The sequence below is a fragment of the Lycium ferocissimum genome, chromosome 11 (genome assembly GCF_029784015.1).
Source record: "Lycium ferocissimum isolate CSIRO_LF1 chromosome 11, AGI_CSIRO_Lferr_CH_V1, whole genome shotgun sequence".
Classification (NCBI taxonomy): domain Eukaryota; kingdom Viridiplantae; phylum Streptophyta; class Magnoliopsida; order Solanales; family Solanaceae; genus Lycium; species Lycium ferocissimum.
This window is the reverse complement of record NC_081352.1, coordinates 35076456-35100267: the sequence shown is the minus strand read 5'-3', so window position 1 is coordinate 35100267 and position 23812 is coordinate 35076456. Positions and strand designations below refer to the sequence as shown.

General features: G+C 32.7%; 2 protein-coding genes across 2 annotated transcripts; both read left to right on the top strand.

The window, feature by feature from the left end:
- Positions 1-672: 672 nt before the first annotated feature.
- Positions 673-6767, top strand: LOC132035810 (kinesin-like protein KIN-14N). Its single transcript, XM_059425945.1, has 17 exons — positions 673-1007; positions 1765-2019; positions 2132-2276; positions 2358-2467; positions 2553-2672; positions 2758-2961; positions 3436-3645; positions 3730-3804; positions 3943-4089; positions 4168-4306; positions 4408-4517; positions 5102-5263; positions 5375-5574; positions 5722-5803; positions 5909-6013; positions 6103-6207; positions 6373-6767. The coding sequence occupies exons 1-17, from the start codon at positions 954-956 to the stop codon at positions 6550-6552; spliced, it is 2403 nt and encodes an 800-aa protein (XP_059281928.1). The 5' UTR covers positions 673-953; the 3' UTR covers positions 6553-6767.
- Positions 6768-13208: 6441 nt separating this feature from the next.
- LOC132038281 (F-box/kelch-repeat protein At3g23880-like) lies at positions 13209-18188 on the top strand. The gene is made up of 2 exons (XM_059428969.1): positions 13209-13225; positions 17129-18188. The coding sequence occupies exons 1-2, from the start codon at positions 13209-13211 to the stop codon at positions 18186-18188; spliced, it is 1077 nt and encodes a 358-aa protein (XP_059284952.1).
- Positions 18189-23812: the final 5624 nt, after the last annotated feature.

The following is a 23812-nucleotide window of genomic DNA, read 5'->3' as shown; positions in this document are numbered from 1 at the left end:
TTGCTAAAATTATAATACTATTAAATATCAACCGACAATTTTTTCCGACAATTTTTAAAGTAAGACGAGTCATGTTTTAGTCACAATATGGCTGATCATCCTCTTGGACCATCTTCTGATCATCGTCTTGATAAGCTACCTCACAAACTAACTGATCAGACGCGAGTCCCTCCTGGGGCATATTCCTCCTTTTGCTCCTCAACCTATAGGGTATTAGCCGCCGTTTTCAGCTCTTGTTCCCCGTTCAAGGGCAGGTTCTTACGCGTTACTCACCCATCCGCAACCGGAACACCATTTCTCGTGTTCGATGCTAAGAAAATTGAAGGGTGAGCTCATCAAGCTTAAATCCTAAACTCGTCACTGCTACTAAGAATAAAATAAAATAAAATAAACACTTTTTCTTAATCAAATTACAAAAAAAATAGTGTCACGTAAAATTGAACCGAGAGAGAAGAAGAATTAGGTGGAAAGGAAAGTTTTTTTTTTTTTAAAAAAAAGTGCAGGTAATGATATACTAAATCAGACCGTTAGGGGTATAACAGGTATTGTATGTTTCAACGAATCGCAAAATGCCTCATAGCGCCCGCTCCCATTTCAAAATATTTCAAATACGGCAGTCAATCATTCTCCAAACTACGTCGTTTTATCCCTAACTTACATTAATTCAAACAGACCAAATTACCAATTAGGTTTGCAAAGTGAGAGAGAGAGATATACAAAGAAGATAGTAATTATTTTTTTTCTCAAATTTGTGAATGTGGGTTTTTCAGTTTACTTACTGCAATTCAAAGCAACGGTAGTGATAGTATTGTGATATAGCTTCGATTACAATCCAAGGACCCACAACACTCCTCTTTCAAAGTTCAAACATCTCCAAATCAAATCCCCTGATTTTATCTCTTCTTCTCTCTCTCTTCATTAACATTTCATAATTACAAATCTTTTGTTCAGAAATGGCTCCTCCAAGGAACCAAAACAAAGCACCTATTCCTTCTAGCCCTTCTAATGTAAGCACATTTACTCTCTCTATCAGAATCTTTACTCTGTATGTATAGTTTTCTGTTTTTTTGGCTTATCTTGGATTGATTGAAGCAACCCATGTTTTATTTTTGGGTTTTAATTAGTGGGTGTTTCTTAGTTTAGATTTTTATGGCCAAAAGGTGTTGATTTTTACACTGTATGTATAGTTTAGTGTGTTTAGTTTGGGGATTATTTTGGATTGATTGAAGCAACCCATGTTTTATTTTTGTGTTTTGATTTTTACGGCGAGTTCCTAAATTTTTGGGTTTATAGAGTAAGGATTATTCTGGATTAATTGAGGCAACCCATGTTTTAGTTTTGGGTTTTACGGCCAAAATGTGCAATTTTGCGGGAGTTCCTAAATTATGGGTTTGCAGAGTAAGGATTATTTTGGATTAATTGAGGCAACCGATGTTTTAGTTTTGGTTTTTACGGCCAAAATGTGTAATTTTGTGGGAGTTCCTAAATTATGGGTTTGCAGAGTAAGGCTTATTTTGGATTGATTGAAGCTACCCATGTTTTAGTTTTGGGTTTTGATTTGTGGGTATTTCTTAGTTTTGATTTTTACGGTCAAAATGTGTAATTTTGTGGGAGTTCCTAACTTTTGGGGTTTGAGATGAAGGCTTATTTTGGATTGATTGAAGCAACCCCTTTTTTGTTTTTGTGTTTTGATTTGTAAATATTTCTTAGTTTTGATTTTTACGGCGAGAAGGCCTAATTTCTCCCAAATATTTGGGTTTGCAGAGTAAGTACGGAACAGATGAAATTACAGTAGATAAGAAGAGAAAAATTGCGAATCCGAGAATGCCGACTGCAGCTACTAGTGGTAGACCAACTAGGCAAGCATTATCAGTGGTGAATACGGCTCCGGATCTGGCTCCAGCCAGTGGACCGCCGAGTACTACTGGTTCAGATAGCCCTGTTTTCGAGTTTACTAAAGAGGATGTGGAAGCTTTACTCACCGAGAAATTGAAAACTAAGAACAAGTTTAACACTAAGGTAATGGTTGTACTATAGGTTAATTTGCAATTTTACTTGCTATGTTGCAGAAATGTTAATTGGATTTCTGCTTCGTGTTTATTGATATAAAAATTTAAATTGTTTCTATTAGGAAAAGTGTGATCTCATGTCAGAATATATAAGAAGACTTAAGCTTTGCATTAAGTGGTTCCAGCAGCTTGAAGAAAACAATGTCACACAACAGGCATCGCTTAGAACTTTGTTAGAGTCAGCAGAAAAGAAGTGCAACGAGATGGGTATGATTGTTTTCTTCCTGTATAAGTTAGTGCGGTCCAATGAATTACTGACTTACGCTAGCTCTTTTGCATTTTTATTAGAGGTGTTAATGAAAGCCAAAGAGGAAGAATTGAACTCAATCATAATGGAGTTAAGGAAAACTATCGATGCTCTGCAAGAAAAGTGTGCAAAAGAGGAGTCAGCCAAATTGGTAGGAGGCGGGGAAAAGATCTCATTTCTTAAATTTGGGATTTTTATCGCAGCTTTGTCTCTGAATTACTCAACATTTTGATCAGGAAGCGATGGATTCTTTTAGTAGAGAGAAAGAGGCTAGAGATGCAGCAGAGAAACTGCAAGCTTCAGTTTCTGAAGAGCTCAAGAGATCTCAACAAGACAATTCAAGTGCGAATCAAAAGGTAAGGAGATGTACAAGATATTGTTTTGGTTCGATTATAGTTGTGAATTGTTTGGTTGAACTAACATCTTGCTTAATATCTGCAGATTCAATCATTAAATGAAATGTACAAGCGGTTACAGGAGTACAATACAAGTTTACAGCAGTACAACAGTAAGCTCCAGTCTGAACTTGCTTCGACAAATGAAACATTGAAGCGTGTGGAGAAGGAGAAAGCTGCAGTTTTTGAAAATCTCAGCACTCTCAGGGGTCACTATACTTCTTTGCAGGAACAGCTCTCTTCTTCTAGAGTAAGTTTTTAGATTTTCATTTTGTTTTCTTTTCTCCGGCTGTTAGCATCTGTGGAGCTTGTTTTTCTCCATTTCCTCTTTTGGAACACTTATATCTAGCATCCTGTTAAGTTAACTTCTAATCTGCAGCAATGTGAAATATCTGCTCACTAGCTTTTAAATTGCTTTTTTCACTTGAAGCTTAGTTTGTTGCTTTCTGAAACCTGTGCCAACAACTAACCGTATGGTCCGGTAGCTAAATTTGACGCGTTATCGCACTAGTCAGATTTCTAAAGATGATGTTTATGAATTTTAGTATTTTCTTTACATGGTGTTTTTATCCAGAGTAGTATTTGCTTGGTTTGTTGATGTCTTTAAATATCTAATTTTACCCCTACTTTTCATATCTGGACTGGTAGGCTGTATAAGCTGAAGAATAGCTACTGTTTGTCATCTACTAAGTCATATTCTTATTTTCTCTTATGACTTAAAAAGGCTGTTCAAGATGAGGCTGTCAAACAAAAAGAAACTTTAGCAAATGAAGTTGGATGTTTACGGGGAGATTTACAAAAGATGAGGGATGATCGTGATCAACAGTTGCATCAAGTCCAGGTTCTAAATGCTGAATTACTGAAATGTAAGGAATGTACTGGGAAATCTGTTGCTGAGTTAGAGAACATGTCAGTAAGGGCAAACGAACTGGAGGTCCGTCTGGTTTTATTTGTTTTTCTGAACTTCACATAGCCATTTTTATTGTAGTAAATAGCCATCTTTGACTTTATTCCTCAGGCTAGTTGTCTGTCTCAATCTGAACAAATAAACAGATTGCAAGAGAAACTTACTTTTGCGGAGAAGAGATTAGAGGTGCGTTACAATTTGGCATAAAAACATACTTTCGCTGTGCACATTGAGATTTCTTTTCCTTTCTGGGATTTCTACGGTCCATTTTACCTTTATAAGCATAAAAAGATATTCCTCTTAAATATTTTACCACTTTTTCAGATGTCCGACATGTCAGCACTTGAAACCAGAACAGGATATGAGGAGCAGAAGAAAATAATTTTTGATTTGCGTCTGCGTCTTGCTGATGCAGAAACAAAAGTTGTGGAAGGGGAGAAACTTCGGAAAAAATTGCACAATACTATACTGGTAAGTTTCACACACATGATATGCAACTAATATCTTGAAAGTTCACCAAAGGTTTACTTATGAATCTTTCTGATACAGGAATTGAAAGGCAATATACGGGTTTTCTGTAGAGTGAGACCTTTATTATCTGAAGATTGTGTTGGTGCAGAAGCAAATGCCATCTCTTTTCCAACCTCAATGGAAGCACAAGGGAGAGGCATTGACTTGGCACAAAATGGTGAGTATTTATTTCTATCACATTGAAGCAGATAGTATTTGTATTTTGTTTAGCTTTGCTTTAATGTATGTTAACATTGATTTGATATTTGTATTACCAAGGACAAAAGCATTCCTTCACATTTGACAAAGTTTTCACGCCCGAGGCTTCACAAGAAGATGTTTTTGTTGAGATTTCCCAGCTTGTACAGAGTGCTCTCGACGGTTATAAGGTGATATATGTTTGAACTTTTTGTATGACCACAATTCAGTAGTCTTGTGTTAAAAAGGAAAAACAATTGACGTTGGCTATTGTGGTTTCTGTTCACTATTGTTTTATGTGAAAAATGCTATCCCTTGTGTTCGATTTTATATGTAAAGCTCTTTTTCTTTTTAGTCTGTCCCTAAAAGGATGTCATCTTTCTATATTTGGAAACTCCTTAACTTTCTCCGAGGGACTATAGATCAGAAAGCACCTTCTGAACCACCCTATTCATCCAAAAGAGAAAAGAGGGAGCTTTGTATTTGCTTAAGCTTCCCATTTGACTCTCAATGAAATAAGATCACAAGTTCCAAGGATACTTTTATATATGCCAAAGATCACAACCTCCGTTCCAAAACACCGGATGACATGTATATGCCAAATTCATTTTATTTTGATATGTCAAATTATTAATAATCACAGAAAAGCATCCAGACAAACACCGCCAGATAAAATGAAATGCAGGGAGCGATAGATTCATTTTCTTTTGATATGTCAAATTATTAATAATCACAGAAAAGCTGACCCCTACCTGATTGTCATCTATTTTTTCAGGTTTGCATATTTGCTTATGGTCAAACTGGTTCTGGCAAGACACATACAATGATGGGCAACCCAGAAAGTTCAGAGAATAAAGGACTAATACCCCGCACTTTAGAACAGGTATTTGAGACCCGACAGTCTCTTCAAGCACAAGGGTGGAAATATGAAATGCAGGTGAGAAATTGTAACTCTTCTTGATCCAGTTACTGAGTCTGTTTCTCTTTCTATATTGTTTATCCCTCTCTTTGTTTCTCTTCTGATATTGGGTTTCCTCATTATCTATAGGTTTCAATGCTTGAAATATACAACGAGACTATTCGGGACCTTTTGTCAGGTTTTGATGCGTCCAGACCAGAAAATGGCGCAAAGCAATATACAATCAAACATGATCCAAATGGCCATACCCATGTCTCTGACCTGACAGTTGTAGATGTTCAAAGTAGTAGCAAGGTTTCTTCTCTTCTAAGGCGGGCTGCACAAAGCAGGTATTAATCTCTTTTTTCTCAGTATCTATTTTCTAAAATTAAGTTTTATATTTAATCTATCATCAGCCTTTGCATACAGTTCCTGTATTTTGGACTCAAAAGGTTTTTAATTTTTGAAACCTTTACTGAATTTATGATGTTATGTAGGTCTGTTGGCAAGACTCAGATGAATGAAAATTCTTCAAGAAGTCATTTTGTTTTCACTTTGAGAATTTCGGGTGTTAATGAGGTGAGAACATTCATGACAATCTTCTGTGTATAGCATGCCATTTGCATTGCCTATTTCAGAACTAGGTTTTTAAATTGACTAATAGTTTCATGCCCCCATGTGTAGAGCACAGAGCAACAAGTAAAAGGCGTACTCAATTTGATTGATCTTGCTGGCAGTGAGCGTCTATCTAAGAGTATGTCTACTGGAGATCGGTTGAAAGAAACTCAGGTATTTGAGTTATCATTCTCTTTTAAGAGCTTCCTATTTCTAGAAATTTAGGCTGAACATATTCTAAACTATCTCTGACTTTTGTTCAGGCTATCAACAAGAGTCTGTCGTCTTTAAGTGATGTTATATTTGCTCTTGCAAAGAAAGAGGAGCATGTGCCATTTAGGAACTCAAAGCTTACATACCTTCTCCAGGTAAAATTTCTTTTACCCCAAATTAAAATAAAGAATGACTCGTGTTTTGAAGTAGTGTTTTTGAGCTACAATGGACAGTTGCATCTGTTTCCAAAAATGGAATATGTTGTTATTACTAATGCAGATTGTTAGTACCTTATCTCTGACCGTTGCATGTTTAATCAGCCTTGTCTAGGTGGTGACTCGAAGACGTTGATGTTTGTCAATGTATCACCAGATCCTTCTTCTACTGGTGAGTCCCTATGTTCACTCCGATTTGCAGCAAGGGTTAATGCGTGTGAGATTGGGATTCCAAGACGTCAAACAAGCATGCGTCCATTGGATTCTCGCTTGAGCATTGGCTAATTTTCAATTTTTTTTATAGAACTCTCGTTCTAGTTTTAGGAACCGCGTGTGATCTGTATTCTATATGATTGGCATATGATTTTTAACAGAAGGAAAACACACCTCTAACCGAATCCACCTTCGATTTGTATAGTGGAGAGAGAATACTGCCTGTGTATCTGTAATAGCAAGGGCTTTCCCTTTGAAACATTTATCTGCTGATGTTCTTTCACGAAGTTACCTGAGTGTTGTAACTTTCCATTTTTACTACTTTATCTCTGTTTGTTGTAACTTTATTTTATTGTGGATATCTTTTGAAGTATATAATTGACGAGACGAACACCTAGAACAAGATCATTATGCCCACACAATTGCTTGTGTTCTCCATTGAAGCTCGTTCTTATTTGTTTTCCTGGACATCTTTTGCAGTATAAAGCAAACAGAAACATGATTCTGAAATACCATCTACTGCATTTGTCTCACAAATCCAAAGTTCATTTAAGACTTTTGTTCCAATGTTACATTGGTACCGATCATATAGCTTATCCGACTTGTTTGGAATTGACCCATAGAGCATAATTTTCCTATATTAATATTTTATAAGCTGAAAATATGACACCGGCGTAATATTTTATGTGGCTATATAAAGAGAAAAAAATTGAAAAACATTAAAAGCGATAAAGATTTCACTCACACACAAAATGAACAACTAGAGATTTTACAAGGAACTAAATAATTACAAAGTTGACTTATATTTGAGAACAAGATTCAAACATTTTTTGTACTCCCTAATTTTCTTTTTGTTATCAACTAAATTATGCAAATTACAAATGATGGAATACTATATTTCTCTTTGTTTAAACAAATGTACCAAAAAGAAGACTAGAAAAATATGCTCGAATGTTTTCCAAATAAATTATTTTGTGATTCTTTTTACAATATTGAAACATTTTAAAAAAATCTTTTATCATTAGTTTTGCGTAAGAAAAAGTGCAAAGAAATTGAATAAGCTAGAAATAAGACCCCATTTTTTTTTATTGTTGAATTAAGTGAGAAGGGTAAAATTGAAGTGTCTACAAAATATACAGCAGTAAAAAAGTTAAACCAATTTCACTGTGATCAGACATATTATCAGGGTTATAGAAGTAAAATTACTTTTACTATTTAGCGGTGGTTAACCATCTCTTCAATCACTTTATATTGGAAACAAGTGCGAAATCTTTTACTCCTTTTCCTTTCAGTTTTGCACTCAAAATATTTTCTCTGAAAAAATGGAAGAACCAATTTCATCTTCATTATCACTAATTCCACAGTCATATCACATTGACAGAAACAATAATCTTGAAACAGTGCTATTATGTGACGAGTCATTCAGTGAAATTATCAAGAAAGGAGTTGTTGTTACTATCTCTGATGCTGGTTCTACTAATTCCACTGTCTTTGCATTGAACTTTGAACGTAAAAGAGTATGCAGTCTTAGTATTGATGAAGAAGAAGAAAAAGAAAAGAGTGGAAATCAAGAACACAACAATGGAAAAGAAGCAAAGGATGAACTATGTGACGAGTCATTCTGTGAAATTGTGAAGAAAGAAGTTGTTACTATCTCTGATTCTTGCTCAACTAATTGCACAGTCTTCGCATTGGATGAACATAAAAGATTAAGCAGTCCTAGTACTGATGCGATTAAATTAGACAGAATTAATGAAGCAGAAGGACAGAATGGAAATCAAGAATCTGAACTAGATGAAGAAGATGAGAGTGGAACCCAAGAAAACAACAATGGACAAGAAGATGAAACCGAAGAAACAGGAGAAGGTGAAAATCATGAAGAACATAGAGAGAATGAAGGACGAGAAGAAGATAATAGTGGCAATCATCAGAATTCTGAACAAAATGATCAAAGTGGAAATCAAGATGATGATGGCGAAGAAGAGAACAGAGAAAATGATGAAAATCAAGAAGAAAATGAAGATAACGACAACGAAGAAGAAAAAGAAAGAAAACGAAAAGCTGCTAAAAAAGGAAAACAACAAATGACGGAAACATGTGAAGAAGATGATGATGATGAGTTAAACAAAGACGCTTACTACGAAGATGATGATCATCTGGATTTGGTGATTTTAGAGTCCATCTGGAAATACAAGTGTAAAAATCCAGATTTAGACCGACCCATTAATCCACACTCCGTAAACTTACAGGTCCACATCAAGCATGCAATTCCCAACTTAAAAATCCCCCGATTGAAGTTGGCGAAAAAGATCGTATCATTTCAGGAAAATTTCAATCTTAGGGAAACGGAAGGAGATAATATGGACCGACCCATTGATGAAGAAATCTTCAACTGGTGTAACCAAATATGGGGTAATTCTGAACGTAAAAGAAGACGCCGTCCTAGTACTGATGAGAGTGGAAATCAGACAGTTTTTTAGGAGTATAAATCTTACAGCAGCATTAGGGTTTTAAAAAATTTGTAGGAGCGTGATGAGCTAAAACATTCATTCTTTCAACTTTCCATATATGTACTATACAGTGACTTAGAAAGGTCATTTTGTTAGTTCGTTTAATGTGCTTACATACATTACTCGGCCTTTAGACTTAGATGAATTGATCTTGATTCGATTATTAGTTTGTCTTGATCTTGATTCTTTTCAGTTTGACTATTAATTGGGATATAGACATTTTTCAATAATACACCCCGTTTATGGCGAAAGTTTCTACTTGTCTATGGGTTTATGGGTGTAATTTGCGGGAGTATTATCCAGTTGAGAATGTTGATGTGTAAACATGAGAAACGAAGAGCTAGATGCGACTAATGATAACGTGAGAAAATGGAGCTAGTGATCCATGTCTGATATTCAAGGTCGAAGTCTTCATAGTAGTACTTTTAGAAATTTTATAAGAGCATATGTTATTGTTACAGGTGAAAAGCATATTAAAGGAATCTAGTTAGTATTACATGCAGGGGCAAATATATATGCTAATTTTGTCTTTCAACTCATTAGAAGGCTGATTTTGTGAATTTGTCAAATGTGCATGCGTATAAATTAGCCTTTTGACTAGATGAAGTGATCATCGTGAACTTACATGAAGATTGAAGGGGCTTTTTTTTTTTTTTTGGTCGAACTGTTTCTCTATTTTCTCTTCAACTTAAAAGTGTTAGTCCTTTCGACTAATTAAAGAGAAAAATGAAGATAGTTGGCATATTTTAACGAGGAACAAACAGATCTAATTATTGTATGTGATGATGCTGCCAAGCTTAGCTATAAATTAAGAATCAGTAACACCAACCTTAAATAAATATTTCCTCTGTTATGTATTGGGAGTCAAATAGAGTTTTTCTAGCTATAATTTTTTCAAACTTTTAAAAAATATTTTGAATTATTAGTTATGTTGACTTGTAGTATATATTTCTTCTATAGTTTTCAATAATGTTAATTTTATTTTAAAATATTTCAAAAATATATATGTAAATTTATAGTCTATTTTCACCCTCATACTCTGAAGCCCTTCAAATAAATTGGGAATATGGAATAGCATATAACCTATATTCATATATAACGTATAAAATAAATCTTTAATACTGTAATTACATAATGATCATGATTCATACATGAGGTGTATTTGCCTTTATATACATATATATATATATATATATATATATATATATATATATATATATATATATATATATATATATATATATATATATATATATATAAAGTTTACTTTACAAATATCCTATCCTACGTAATTACATAATGATCATTCATACATGAGGTGTATTTGCCTTTATAAGGACTTAGTATTAATGTTTGGAACGTTGTTATATGCTATTCCATATGTCCCAACTTATTTGAAGGGATTTTTCTCGGTTATTCGATTTTCTCGTTTGCTTTTTTTTTCCCAATAGTGATAAAAACATTATATATATATATATATATATATATATATATAAAAAAATCATAAAATGTAATTACATAATGAAATCATTCATACATGAAATCGGTGTGTTTGCCTTTATAAGGACTTAGTATTAATGTTTGGAACGTTGAAAAAAACTTATATGCTATTCCATATGTGCCAACTTATTTGAAGGGCTTCAGAGTATGAGGGTGAAAATAGAGTATATATATAACTTCAATATTGTAATTACATAATGATCATTCATACATGTTAGTATTAATTATGTTGGATGGTCTCAAACATTACAACAACTATGTCACAAGTTGTGGTTGGATACACTCCCTCTGTTCACTTTTACTTGTTCAATTTGGTCTATATACATCCTTTAAGAAATAATAATTGATATGAGTATTTTACCATAATATCAATAGTAATTGTTGTTCAGTTTAAGATCTTGAGTAATAATTTGAGGATTAGGTAATCAATGCTAAGGTTAAAACATGGAAAAGAAAAATAATCATATTGATATGCTAAAAATGTTGTCAAGCTAAACATTGTATTAATATATTTTTAACACCCAACCAAATACCCAAAAGAACTAGTATAAAGACGGATTATTTGGAGAGAATAAACTCTATCATGTTTCCCCAACTAGAATCATTTCAGGTTAATATTATACTAAATGAAAATAAAATAAAAATGTAAACCAACCGAGAAGTTCTCTCTGAATTTTCTACTAGCATAAGAATCTTTAATAGCGCTGAAAAACTTCTAGAAAGTATAGGACCACAAGTAAAGTTATTAACATGAGTAAAATATATTATTTTCAATAATTATAGCCTATAGAAATCTTTTTCTTCATTGGTCTCAATCTTTAATTAAATCTGCATTGATTTAAAGAATTTGTAGGTTTTTGGAGATAACTTTCTTTTAATACCTTCACTCACCATGATTTCACACGTACTTAGTGGTGCATCTGGAGATCGATGCAATGACAGAACTAAACCATCTCAAGCAACCTTTGTGTGCTACTTTTACTTTTTGACAGATATGATCTCTTTTTTATTTTATTTTATCTAATCTTGTGTGATTGCACGTCCATCTTAATATCCGCATCTTTACGGTACTCATTGGCATCTCTAACATTGGATATTTTTTATCAGCACTTAGAAAAAAAGAAAGAAAAACTCTAATTTTATGATAGTTGCCTGCACATACACTTCTAAGCTAATCCTCAAAATTGAATAAGCTAAAAGACTTAGACACTATGTTTGGATTATAGAGGCTAAAATTAAGCGTCTACAAAATATACAGCAGTAATAAAGTTAAACCAATCTTGTTAGTGAACCTTTTCACTGTGATCAGATCATGCTACTATCAGGGGTGTAGAAGTAAAATTAGTTCTACTATTTAGCGGCGGTTAACCATCTCTTCAATCACTTTATATTCGAAACAAGTGCAAAATCTTTACTTCTTTTCCTTTCAGTTTTGCACTCAAATTATATTCTCTGTAAAAATGGAAGAACCAATTTCATCTTCATCATCACCAATTACTGATCCTCATCTTCCACAGTCAAAGAGCATCAACAAAAATAATAATCTACCAGAAAATAAAGCCGCCATTGAAACAGAGGTACTATGTGACGAGTTATCCAGTGAAATTATCAAGAACGAAGATGAAGAAGTTGTTACTATCTCTGACGCTTGTTCAACTAATTCCACTGTCTTTGCATTGAATTATGAACGTAAAAGACTACGCAGTAGTATTGATGAAGAAGAAAAAGAGAGTGGAAATCAAGAAAACAACAATGGACAAGAAGATGAAGCCGAAGAAACAGGGGAAGGTGAAAGTCATGAAGAAAAAAGAGAGAATGCAGGAGGAGAAGATAGTGGAAATCATCAAAATTCTGAACTAAATGATCAAAGTGGAAATCAAGAATCAGGACAAGATGATGATGGCAAAGAAGAGAAAAGAGAAAAAGAAGAAAATAAAGACAACGACAAAGAAGAAAAAGATGAAGATGAAGAAGAAAGAAAACGAAAAGCTGCTAAAAAGGGAAAACAACAAATGACTGAAAAATGCTTAAAAGATGATGATGAGTTAAACAAAGATGCTTACAACGGAAATGATGATCATTTGGATTTGGCGATTTTAGAGTCCATTTGGAAATACAAGTGTAAAAATAGGTATTTCCTAGATCCACACTCCGTAAACCTATACTTCCACGTCAAGGATGCAATTCCCAACTTAAAGATCCCCCGATTGAAATTAGCGAAAAAGATCGTATCATTTCAGGAAAATTTCAATCGTCTTGGAGATAATCCAGATATGGACCGACCCATTGATCAAGAAATCTTCAACTGGTGTAAGCGAATATGGGGTAATTCTGAAGGTAAAAGAAGACGGAGTCCTAGTACTTCATGAATAAGAAAGTGGAAATCAGACATTTCTTTTAATTTCTCATTAGTATAAATCTTCTAGCAGCATTGGCAAAATTTGTAGGAGCATGATGAGCTAAACATTCATTCTTTCAACTTTCCATACATGTACACTACAGCGACTTAGAAAGGTGATTTTGTGAGTTCATTTAATGTGCTACATACATTACTCAATAATAGATGAACTGATCTTCGATTATTAGTATGTCTTGCACTTTTCAGTTTGACTATTAATTCGGATATAGATTCTTCAATAATACATCCCATTTATCGCGAAAGTTTCTATTACTTGTCTGTGGGTATATGGGCTAATTTCGGAGATTATTATCTAGTTGATGCAACTGTTGATAGAGTGAGAAACTGGAGCTAGTATTCCATTTCTGATATTCAAGGTCGAAGTCTTCATAGCAGCACTTTTAGAAAATTTATAAGAGAATAAAAAGAAAAGCATACTAAACGAATCTAGTTAATATTACATGTATATCATTTTTGTCTTTTATACTTGCTTTGCCTATTCATTGAGTCGCATGCATGAAAGTTATATTGATATGAAATTGTTTCCCATTCCGCTTTTGTTTGGTATCTTCTCTTCAACTTAATTATGGAATCAGAGAATGTTAAGTGAAGGATGATGATAATCATTATGAAAATGATATTGGGATCATCAGGATCTGGTGATTTTAAACTGCAACAACGGGTATTTCCCATATCCACAATCCGATGAACGACACAATCACATCATGGATTCAATCCCCAATTTGAAAATCCTCAAAGATCGTAACATTAGAGAATAATTTCAATACTGTTAGAGAACTGGACGGATAATCCCGATATGGTCTGGCCCGTTGATTGAGAAATCTTCGACTTGTCTATGCGTTTATGGGGTACTTCAGAAGACAATATTGGCGATGGGAATGATGAACAACAAAATCAGCAGAAATATTATGGTGTGAACATATCGATAGTACTGCATAGTACGTAATAACTCAGACTCATTAGTGTAAACTTTTTACAGTAGCATTAGGATTTTTTAAATTTTGTAAGAGCATGATTAGGTAACAAACAATTCCGTTCAACTTTCTATTTACGTACAGTACTGACTACCGACTCATTAGAAATTGAAGGTGAATTTTGTATCATGTGCTATATCATTTTGCCTTTATAATAGATGAACTGATCATCGAGTAGTAGTTGGCCCTTCACTTTTCAGTTCACTCGAAAATTGTAATGACTAATGGGATCAGGCAACATGCATGGCTTTTCTTTTGTTGAACTGTTTTTCTTTCCATTTCTGTTTGATATCTTTTCCTCCATTTATAGAATAAAAGATATGGAGTATTGTTAATGACGATAGTTAGCATATTTTAACATAGATTTACCTTTATAGTTATAGTTTAACCTAGAAAAGTTGGTTAGTTAGGGTGTGTTTGGTGTTGAGGAAAAGATTTTCTCCAATTTTTTCATGTTTGGTTGGTAAAAAAAAACAAACATTTTCTCCAGTAAAACAAATTCCTTAAAAATGAAAATAATGATCTCTCTAATGAAAGTAGGGAAAACAAGTTCCATAACTGACATTCCAAGTTCATTGTCTCCTGATCCACCCAACTCCCCCACCCATTGACCATTCCACCCCCGCTATCCACGAACACCCACTTCCCAATGAGTTCCCTCCCCATTGTGTTTTGTTAGAATATTGCATATAAAAGCTATTGGAATAGTATTTTTTTTTTCCCGTTACTTACCAAACACTAGAAAATAAGTAAGGAACCCAATTGTTTTCCAAGGAAATATTTTCCATGGAAAACATTTTCCTTCGTACCAAGCACACCCTTAATTACTCCTAAGTGTTTACTTTATTTTAGGGGTTTGATTTTGTCTTATTTTAGTTAGTAGCAATTTGTCTTATTCTATTTTTTATTATATTTTATTTAAGAAAAAATAAGTCTTCCTAGTTAGTACTTTCTTAACATTTTTACCAAGTTAAATTAAGTTAAATAAAATGAAATGGAGAAATATTTTTTATCAGCATAAAAAGAAAACAATATAAGGTCTAATTTTATGTCTGCCGCCATAAAATATTGATCTAATGCTTTCACATTTAACAACGTTCATCATATTAGCCATTTTCCAAGAAATTAAAGTCGTATTATTGCACGAAGAGGCAGTAATAATAGATCAAACATATATAGGTTATTTTTTAGCTCGCAGGCACTATATTTTTTCGGGTAACTGGGCCGGAACCCGCAGCCGCTAATTTTTTGGGTGTCCTTTATGTAAACCCTGCTCCTAACGTAATAGCCCTCAAACCACACGACAGTTACTGTACTATCCCCAGTCATTCAATCAGTTCTAAGAAGATAAAAATGAAAATCAGGGAAATTGAAGGTAGCGCAAAAAGGAAAACGACCCATGCCAGAATTATATGGATTGAAGGCCATCATGCCTACATATGCTTTGCGCAATATATATTAAGGTCTAATGCATATGCGGCCCCCTAAACTTGTTTTTTTTTTTTTTTTTTTTTTAAATTTTATTTTGACAACTCAACTAAGTGTTGTTCATATTGAACCTCTGAACTCATCCTCAAGTGTGTATATCAAACACATCCGACTTACATAGTATTCCATCTTCAATGTAGCAACATGTTAATATATATTTTAATTTAATTATGTCATCTTTTAGCTAAGATTAGTAGCAATTGAGAGGAGAAAAAAGAGTAGCTCTTAACTAAGCGGGCACTGGAAAAGCAAAACCAGCAGAAACCGACACATCCGTGACCTAAAGAATAGCTTACCACATGTCTAAAATATTACTCCACCTTCAGTTCCCCAATTTAATTCTGCTTCTAATAAATTTCAGATTTAGGGGGTTTGATAGACATACTTGAGGACGAGTTCAGGGGTTCAATGGGAACAACACTTAGTTAAGGTGCCAAAATGAAAAAAAGAGACAAGTTTAGAGGGCCGCATATGCATAAGCCATATAGTAATGAAGAATTTAATTAATCGTGTAAATAATTTGTACACTGCCAGGTTCACATTTATTTATTGTAGGATTTAACTTATGTAGGTGATTTCTTTATGATAGTGGATTTACATATTATAGTAGATGCTTGTTTTATGTTAAGGTGATTAGTACGACTTAATATGCTTATCTTCTAAGTAATCTAATAATGTAAAAATAATTACATTACCTATTTATATATACTTAGAATTTAATCCAATACAAAAGTATATTTTTCTGTACTATCATTAATTACATAACCATCACATATAAAGTATTTTTTTCTAAACATTTTTTACGACTTTATCAGTACGTACTATTTTAGTCCGTCCGCGTAGAGATATGTTTTCAGATTTTCAAAGAATGTCTCCAACAATGGATGTACCAGCATAAAATGGAAAAAAAAAAAAAAAATCTACAGAATAACTATAGTTTTATGGCGGCCTCGATAATGAATCTAATGCTTTATATTTCAAAAAAACAAAACAAAAAAAAAAAAAAAAAAAAAATCTACAGGGTAACTATAGTTTTATGGCGGCGTCGATAATGACTCTAATGCTTTATATTTCACAACTTATGTAAAGTTTTGTAAGGTTCATATTCGGTTCGCCAACTCATAATATCATCTTTTTGTTTTTTAATAATATTGGTTCGAGACAGCTTACGCGCACCTCAATTAACTCATTGTATACCTGATACTTTCGCTAATAAATGTACCCAGCAAGTGTATATATCCACCAATGCTCTCACCGATGAAAAAGAATCACTTAGCAATTTTAGCCTCTGCTAAACTTAAACATTTGGTCTCACTATGGCTCTGTCAAACTTCATTGATCACTGAGTTACATCCTGACTTCACCATAGTCCAATCATAAATTGACATTCAAAAATAATTTAATAGTTTAAAAAATATTCAGAATTTAGGTACATAAAAATTAGTAACTCATTTTGAAAAGATACTTACATATAACTTTCTTTCCAAATGTGGGTGGTAATATGAAGTGAGATATAGTACATTATTTTAGTAATATGAATTACTTTTTTTCTTTATTAGCTCCATCATTTCTATGTTCTTGCTTTCTTTCTTTCTTTCTTTATAAGCTCCAACATTTTCACAAAGAATCACCATATTCAAAATGCTACCTGGAGAAAAACTAAATGGAGACAATAGTGAAGGAAAGCAAGAAAATTCAGAATCTCATGAACAAAAAATCTTGTCTTCCTTTGATCTCGTTACTGAAATCCTCTCAAGGCTTCCAGTGAAATCTCTCTTGCGATTCAGGTCCGTTTCAAAATCTTGGCTTGCTTTGATATGTAGCCCTAAGTTTATCAAATCCCATATGAGTTTATCAGCTAAGAATAACATGGACTACACCAACCATAGGGTTATGTTGTGGATTCCTCAACCTGAATTCAATATTAAGGACTGCTCTCTTAAGTCTTTACTTTATGATGAGTCTATTATTGAGGAATCTGACTTGGATTATCCCATGAAAAGATCCTCTATATATGTTTTTATTGAGGGTTCTATCAATGGGTTGATTTGCCTTGTAAATGGGGAAAAAGAAAATTTTCTATGGAATCCGTCCATTAGAAAGTACAAGAAATTGCCTGATTTTGAAATTAACTCAAGGAAAAGTGAAGGCTTTGTATATGGTCTTGGATATGATGAGATATATGATGACTATAAGGTAGTGCGTATGTTTACTATGATAGATCGGCATGATACTCAAGAGGTCGATATTTATAGCCTAAAGAATGATTCCTGGCGAAGAATTGATTGTCCTCAGAATGGGGCTAGATTAATTAGTTCGGGTAAGTTTGTGAACGGGAAGCTTCATTGGGCTACTACGGCTGGTCTTGGTTTTGAAAGTGGCTGGAACATAACCTCTTTTGATTTGGCTGATGAGAAATGGAGAAATGTAGATCGACCCTGCTATGGAGAACAGGATGGTACTCTCATGTTGGGAGTGTTTGAAAGTAATCTTTCTGCGATTTGTAGTAATCCAACTAATCACGTAGATGTGTGGTATATGAAGGAGTATGGAGAAAAACAATCATGGATAAAGATGTTTACCATCAATTATACTCCAGACCCCGTGGGTTATTTGTTTTCTCAATCTTTTTATTTGTCAAAAAGAGGTGAATTTTTGCTTATGCTTGATGATACTTTGACGATATACAATCCAAATGACAACTCGCTCAGATTTCCAAAATGTCCTAAATTTGATTGTGGTCTCCTGGCGGAAATCTACATTGAAAGCCTAGTTTGTCCCCTTTCACAAAATGAACCAAGGACACAACAAGAATGAAGGCGACATAAGCTCTTATGATTGGAAATGTGTAAGTAATGATTTTTAAGAACTGTTGTATTTTCTTTTTTTATCGAATAATAGAAAAAATATTGCATATTTAAGGGAGAATTTTACCGACATCTTCATGAAAATCTAGTTGGACTTTTCCTTTTTGCTTATTTCCATGAAAAAAATACTTTTTCTGCTTATTGCTAATACCTTATTAAATTTCTTCCGTGCTATCTTTTTATTATTATTGTTATTTGGTCATGAATCAAAGGTTGAATATACTTTCTCTTTAGTAGTGACATTGACATTAACAAGAATGAGTTGAACTAGAAGAAAGCAACTGAGGAAATATTACGTTGATATAAATAAGGAAGTAAATTGAGACACTTCTGAACATGGGAGTCTAGCTAGGAGAACTTGATTTGGGTGTGAAGTTTTGTTTAATGGGATCCTATCAATTCTGTCTACATAAAAGTGCAAACTTTTGTCATATTTGTTAGTATTTCAAACTTCAGTAGCCATTGCACCTACTTATTAATATTTTACTAACATATATCATGAATCATGACAAATCACTAAATTCTAATAATTACATCTTTATTGTTGTACTTTCAGGAAGTGAAGTTATTTAACAGCAATTTATCTATCTGTTGCAGACTGCATGAATCTTGATGATGAAGCATGGCAATCACCTCGTTGATGTTCATATTGTATGTCAGCTTCTTTATATGCTTATAAAGAAACGCTCACCTATGTTTGCTATATGTAGATTCTATTTCTTGTTTGTTTGCAATCAAAGGCCAAAAAACCTTATGTTTTTCCGTTATTGGATTTGTCAAAGAGTAGGTTGGCAATGTTTCTTTTTACCAAACCAAATTGTAGCAGGAGCGTGGACTTTTACCTTTTTATAAGTGAAAGGAAAAAGGTTCAAATTTGCCTTCTTTACGAAAAGGTCTAACTTTAACTTTCGTAGAAGTTTGACTCATTTAGTCCTTGCCGTTACAATTTTAACTTGAAATCGAAAATAGAAAATCTAGTAATTAAGGGAACGCCATTTTGTCCACGAGCAACAAGCTATGGATGGATCTAAAAAATATAGTGTACTATATATAGAGAAAAATTTCAATTCAATGTTGTCATTACATGCCTGATCAAACAAGGTGTTTTGCTATATTTCCCGCTATCTTGACTTGCATAATGTTATCAAATGTCGTAAATTTATAATAATTGTAAAATTAAAAAACAAACTCATATTATGGCGATCGTGAGAATCGACGTTCGCTACTCATTTACAACTTTTCTTAGATGATCCATCTGCAATGAAAATGTACTCTAAGTTGACCATATAGGCTCATAGCATTTGCGCAAAATACTTGAAAATAGAATTGCGCCATATTCTTTTTTTGGGCCAATGGAAGACATTTGATTGAAAAGTAAAGCCTATTACAACATGAAATTGAAGGAAAAACTACAGTTCCTAAATAGTCTTGTTATAATTCATTCCAGCTACAGAACTTCTGTAAGAATCTTTGTACATATATCCCCTATAAGCACAAGTTAGGTAGCAGTATTGAGTATAGAAGAAGATCAAACTCAAAATGATCCACCAACGGATGATGATGATGATCCATGAATTTGATTATACTATTTTTCAGACTCATTAGTATAAACTTTCTACAGCAGCATTAGGATTTAAAAAAAATTGTAGGAGCATGATTAGGTTACAGTCAATTCCTTTCGACTTTCTATATATGTGAAGTACTGACTCACTAGAACTGAAGGTGAATTTTGTGAGTTTGTATAATGTGCAACGTACTTTGCCTTTAATTAGAATGCATGTTATCATCGAGAAGTAGTTTGCCACTTTGCCTTCATTCAGGGAATGTGCATGGGTTTTTTTTGGTTAAACTGATTCTCTTTCCACTTCTCTTTGATAGATATCTTCTCTTCCATTATAGAATCAAAGATGGAGTATTATTAATGAAGATAGCATATTTCAACAAAGATTTTCCTTTATAGTTTAACCTAGAAATTGAATACTCCATCAGTTTTAATTTATGTATTTCACTTTTGACTTTATTATAACTAAAAAGAATGTTACTCCTTATATTTGGCAGTACCTTCTGCTCCAGATTATTTGGTGTTTTATCTTTTCATTTTTGTATAATGAAGAAGATATTAATTTTGTCTTTCCAAATTTACCCTTATTGTTGCTTCAATAGTGCAAATGTAATTATCAAAAACCTTCAATTCCTATACTCTTTATACTTATCAACTTAGAAAGATGTAAATTTAATTAACGGGAATTTAGTCAAAATCCTTCTTTGTTTGCAGGAGTAATTAGTTTCTTAAGGGGTGTGTCAAAGTCAAAAACACCGAATAATATGGACCGGAGTAACTCTTTAATTCCAACATCTAATATGGCGTGCTAAAACCCCACAAGATTGAAAGGCATTTTCGTATATTATACATATTCTTAGTTTAACATCACAGATTCAAAATTCTTCCTCACTTTTTTAATGTTGTATTCATCCAAACTGAAGTACATAAAATGAAATGGAGAGAGTATCTTTCTACCAAACCTGAATTCTTTTTAATTAGGCTCTATAATGTGGTCTTTGACCCTAGTAAGGTCTGATTGACTGCGGGAAGAGCATAAAAAGAAAAGAAAAAAATCTAATTTTATATATGTGCGTCGCGAGAGTCTAATGCTTTCACATTTAACAACATTTATCATGTTAACCATTTGCAATGAAAATATGCAAACGAAGTCGTATTATGGCACAAATAAGCTAGCAAGAGTATACGACTTGTTAAATAACACTAATCTATAGTATTTGGTAAAATTGGACCTCTAGGTACTTTTGCTTGCACTTACATTAATATTGTAATTCAAAGTATCAAGTAATAAAAGATCAAACATATATAGGTTATTTTTTTAGTTTGCCAACTCATGCACTATTATTAACCTTTTTTATTTTTTATATCTCAAATTATCCAAAGAACTATATCCACCAAGGCTTAACCAAATGAAAAGAAATTACTTAACTATGTCCATCAAGATGTGAATATATGAGAATAAATTATTAGTATTGTTTGTATTGACTAAGGGGAGCCTTGGCGAAACTATAAGAGTTATCGTCGTATGACAAGCAAGTCACAGATTCAAGCTGTGTGAATAGGTTCTTGCAGAAATGCAAGGTAAAATTGTCTACATATACCCAATATTTGTTTGGTCCTTGCCCAAACCCTGTACAAAATGAGAGCTTAGTGCGTCGGTCTACTACTTTTTTTTTTTTTTTTTGGTCTCGAATGAGATTTGAACTATTAGTCTTTCCTGCTCAATTTCCAACTTCATTGACTACTAAACTACATTGCTATGAGGAACTACAAAAGATAATAATATGTGTAATTTTCTTCAAAATATGCCTATTTCTTGTTTTTTTTTTTTTCTTTCTTTTTTTGTGCGTGTGATGAAACTGAAATATAGGACAGAACTGTAATGTGATATATGAATAGGTAGATAGAAAGAACTAAATATATAGAAAACTTAGAAGTCGTTCCCTTAAGCGGAGGTTAGGCAAGAGGCGGTCATTAAAACTGAATTACTAAACACATTTAAAACCAACAAGAGAAGGAAACATCTCTTCATTTTCAGTTCAATTCAGAACAAGTAAAAATTCTTCTTGCTTTGTTTCTCTCTTTATCAAGCTCCACATTTTCACAAGAAATCACCATATCCAAAATGTTACCTTCAGAAGAACTGAATGCAGAGAATGAATCTAATGCTTCATATTTCACAATTTCTGTAAAGTTTTCTAAGGTACATATTTGGTTTGCCAACTCGTAATATCATCTTTTGGTTTCTTTAATAATACAGGTCTTTGTGCACGGGCGCTGCGCGTGTACCCCAACACAAAATATTAAAATTTATATAAATATTATTAATGCTTGAGTTAAAGAATTTTAAAAAAAAAGTGTAAGTTCTTGAAAATATCAAATATTAATCTTATTTTGTTAATTCAATAAAAAGAAGCTTCTCCTCACATATATCGTATACATAATTAAAATATATGGCTTCTTATAATTTCGACAAAGAGTTCTTTATTTACTCCATAAGCTCTGGACAGGAATGCACAATTTGTTGAGTTATATTCATATAGCTCACGCGACCACACTCAGAAGATTTAGTCATAAGGAAGTACCGCTGATTTAGTCAACAAAATTAAGCTGTAAATACACAATATAAAGTTCCGAAGAATTTTTAAAATAAAATAAAGTAAGAAGAGAGAAATCAAAACCTTTGGAAGAACACTTGAAAGTTGCTTGACAAAAAATAGGACAGAAAGTGTTTGAGCTCAAGGCTAAAGCGTTGATAAAGGACCTATAATATTAACGATTGAACAGTTTAATGACTTAGAATACAGTCAAACCTCTCTATAACAACATGACTATTATAAAGAATTGTTGTTATACTGTTATAGGCAAAAGAGATGCATAAAATCTAATTTTTCATTTGTAATTGCCAAATTCTAAGCTTAATCACACTTTTTGTATAACGAAGAAAATCTTTTAATGATGACAATATATATATATATATATATATATATATATATATATATATATATATATATACTAGTTCTACGAACGTGTTTGCACGTTATTCTTTATCAACCATGAGAAAAAATGTTAGGTTAATTTATTTGAAATTGATATCCTTTTTTTTTTGTGAGATACAAAAATATTATTAGTTCATACCAATAATAGTTCTTTAAGATGTTTATTAACCATAAATATAATCCACATTAGGGATTGAGTGACCATATTTTTAATTTGTTGTCATTACGAATATAGAAGTATTGAAAACATTACTCAACAAATTAAAATAAATTAAGTCTTGTTTTTGCTCCAAATGTCAATTTTTATGAGAAATACGTTTGGTAGCATATTGGTCCATCAAAGTTCCACAAAATTTATAGAGGCTCAATTCTTTTCCTAAGTCTAGATGGACCTATATATGCTATTTTAATTAGCAAACAAAGAGTCATTAGTAACAAAAACTACATACCTCACAAGAAATTTGCTACTTAAAAGTATAGTTGATATAAGATTTGTCAAAATACTTTTCCTTTAGCTTCTGATTTCCAACTAATACACAAAAATCCATTGAAATAACCTCTCTTATAACCAAGTTATGGATCCATTCCAACAGCCTTATGGACAAATATTTAAAGCAACAACACAAGAAATTTGACTTCTAGACCAAATAGGATTTGTTTCTCAAACTGTAGCAAATTGAGAGGAAAAAAAAGCAACTCTTTTAATGAAAAAAAAAAGTTACACAAGATATAACTTATTTTTTTGCCTTATATATATATATATATATATTTTTTTTCATTTCTAATTCTCTTTTTTTTTAGATAGGTTCAAAAACATACTCAATTAATTTTTTTGGCTTATTTTAAGACACAAAATGGTTTTAATTCAAAAAAGTTAAAACAAATTTATAAAGAACTTATAAGCCAATCCAAACGGCTCCTAGTCTCCTTGTTTAATTTGAATAACCAACTGATCGGATCGGGAAAGAGCTAAATTTTGCACAATTCAAATACTTATTAAAAAAGAAGTATGAA

Excerpts from the sequence above, each read along its gene's own strand:
- LOC132035810 (XM_059425945.1), top strand. The coding sequence starts at position 954 with ATGGCTCCTCCAAGGAACCAAAACAAAGCACCTATTCCTTCTAGCCCT. Across the intron at positions 3,646-3,729 it reads TAAGGGCAAACGAACTGGAG|GCTAGTTGTCTGTCTCAATC; the intron begins GTCCGTCTGGTT and ends TTTATTCCTCAG. Across the intron at positions 4,090-4,167 it reads AATTGCACAATACTATACTG|GAATTGAAAGGCAATATACG; the intron begins GTAAGTTTCACA and ends TTTCTGATACAG.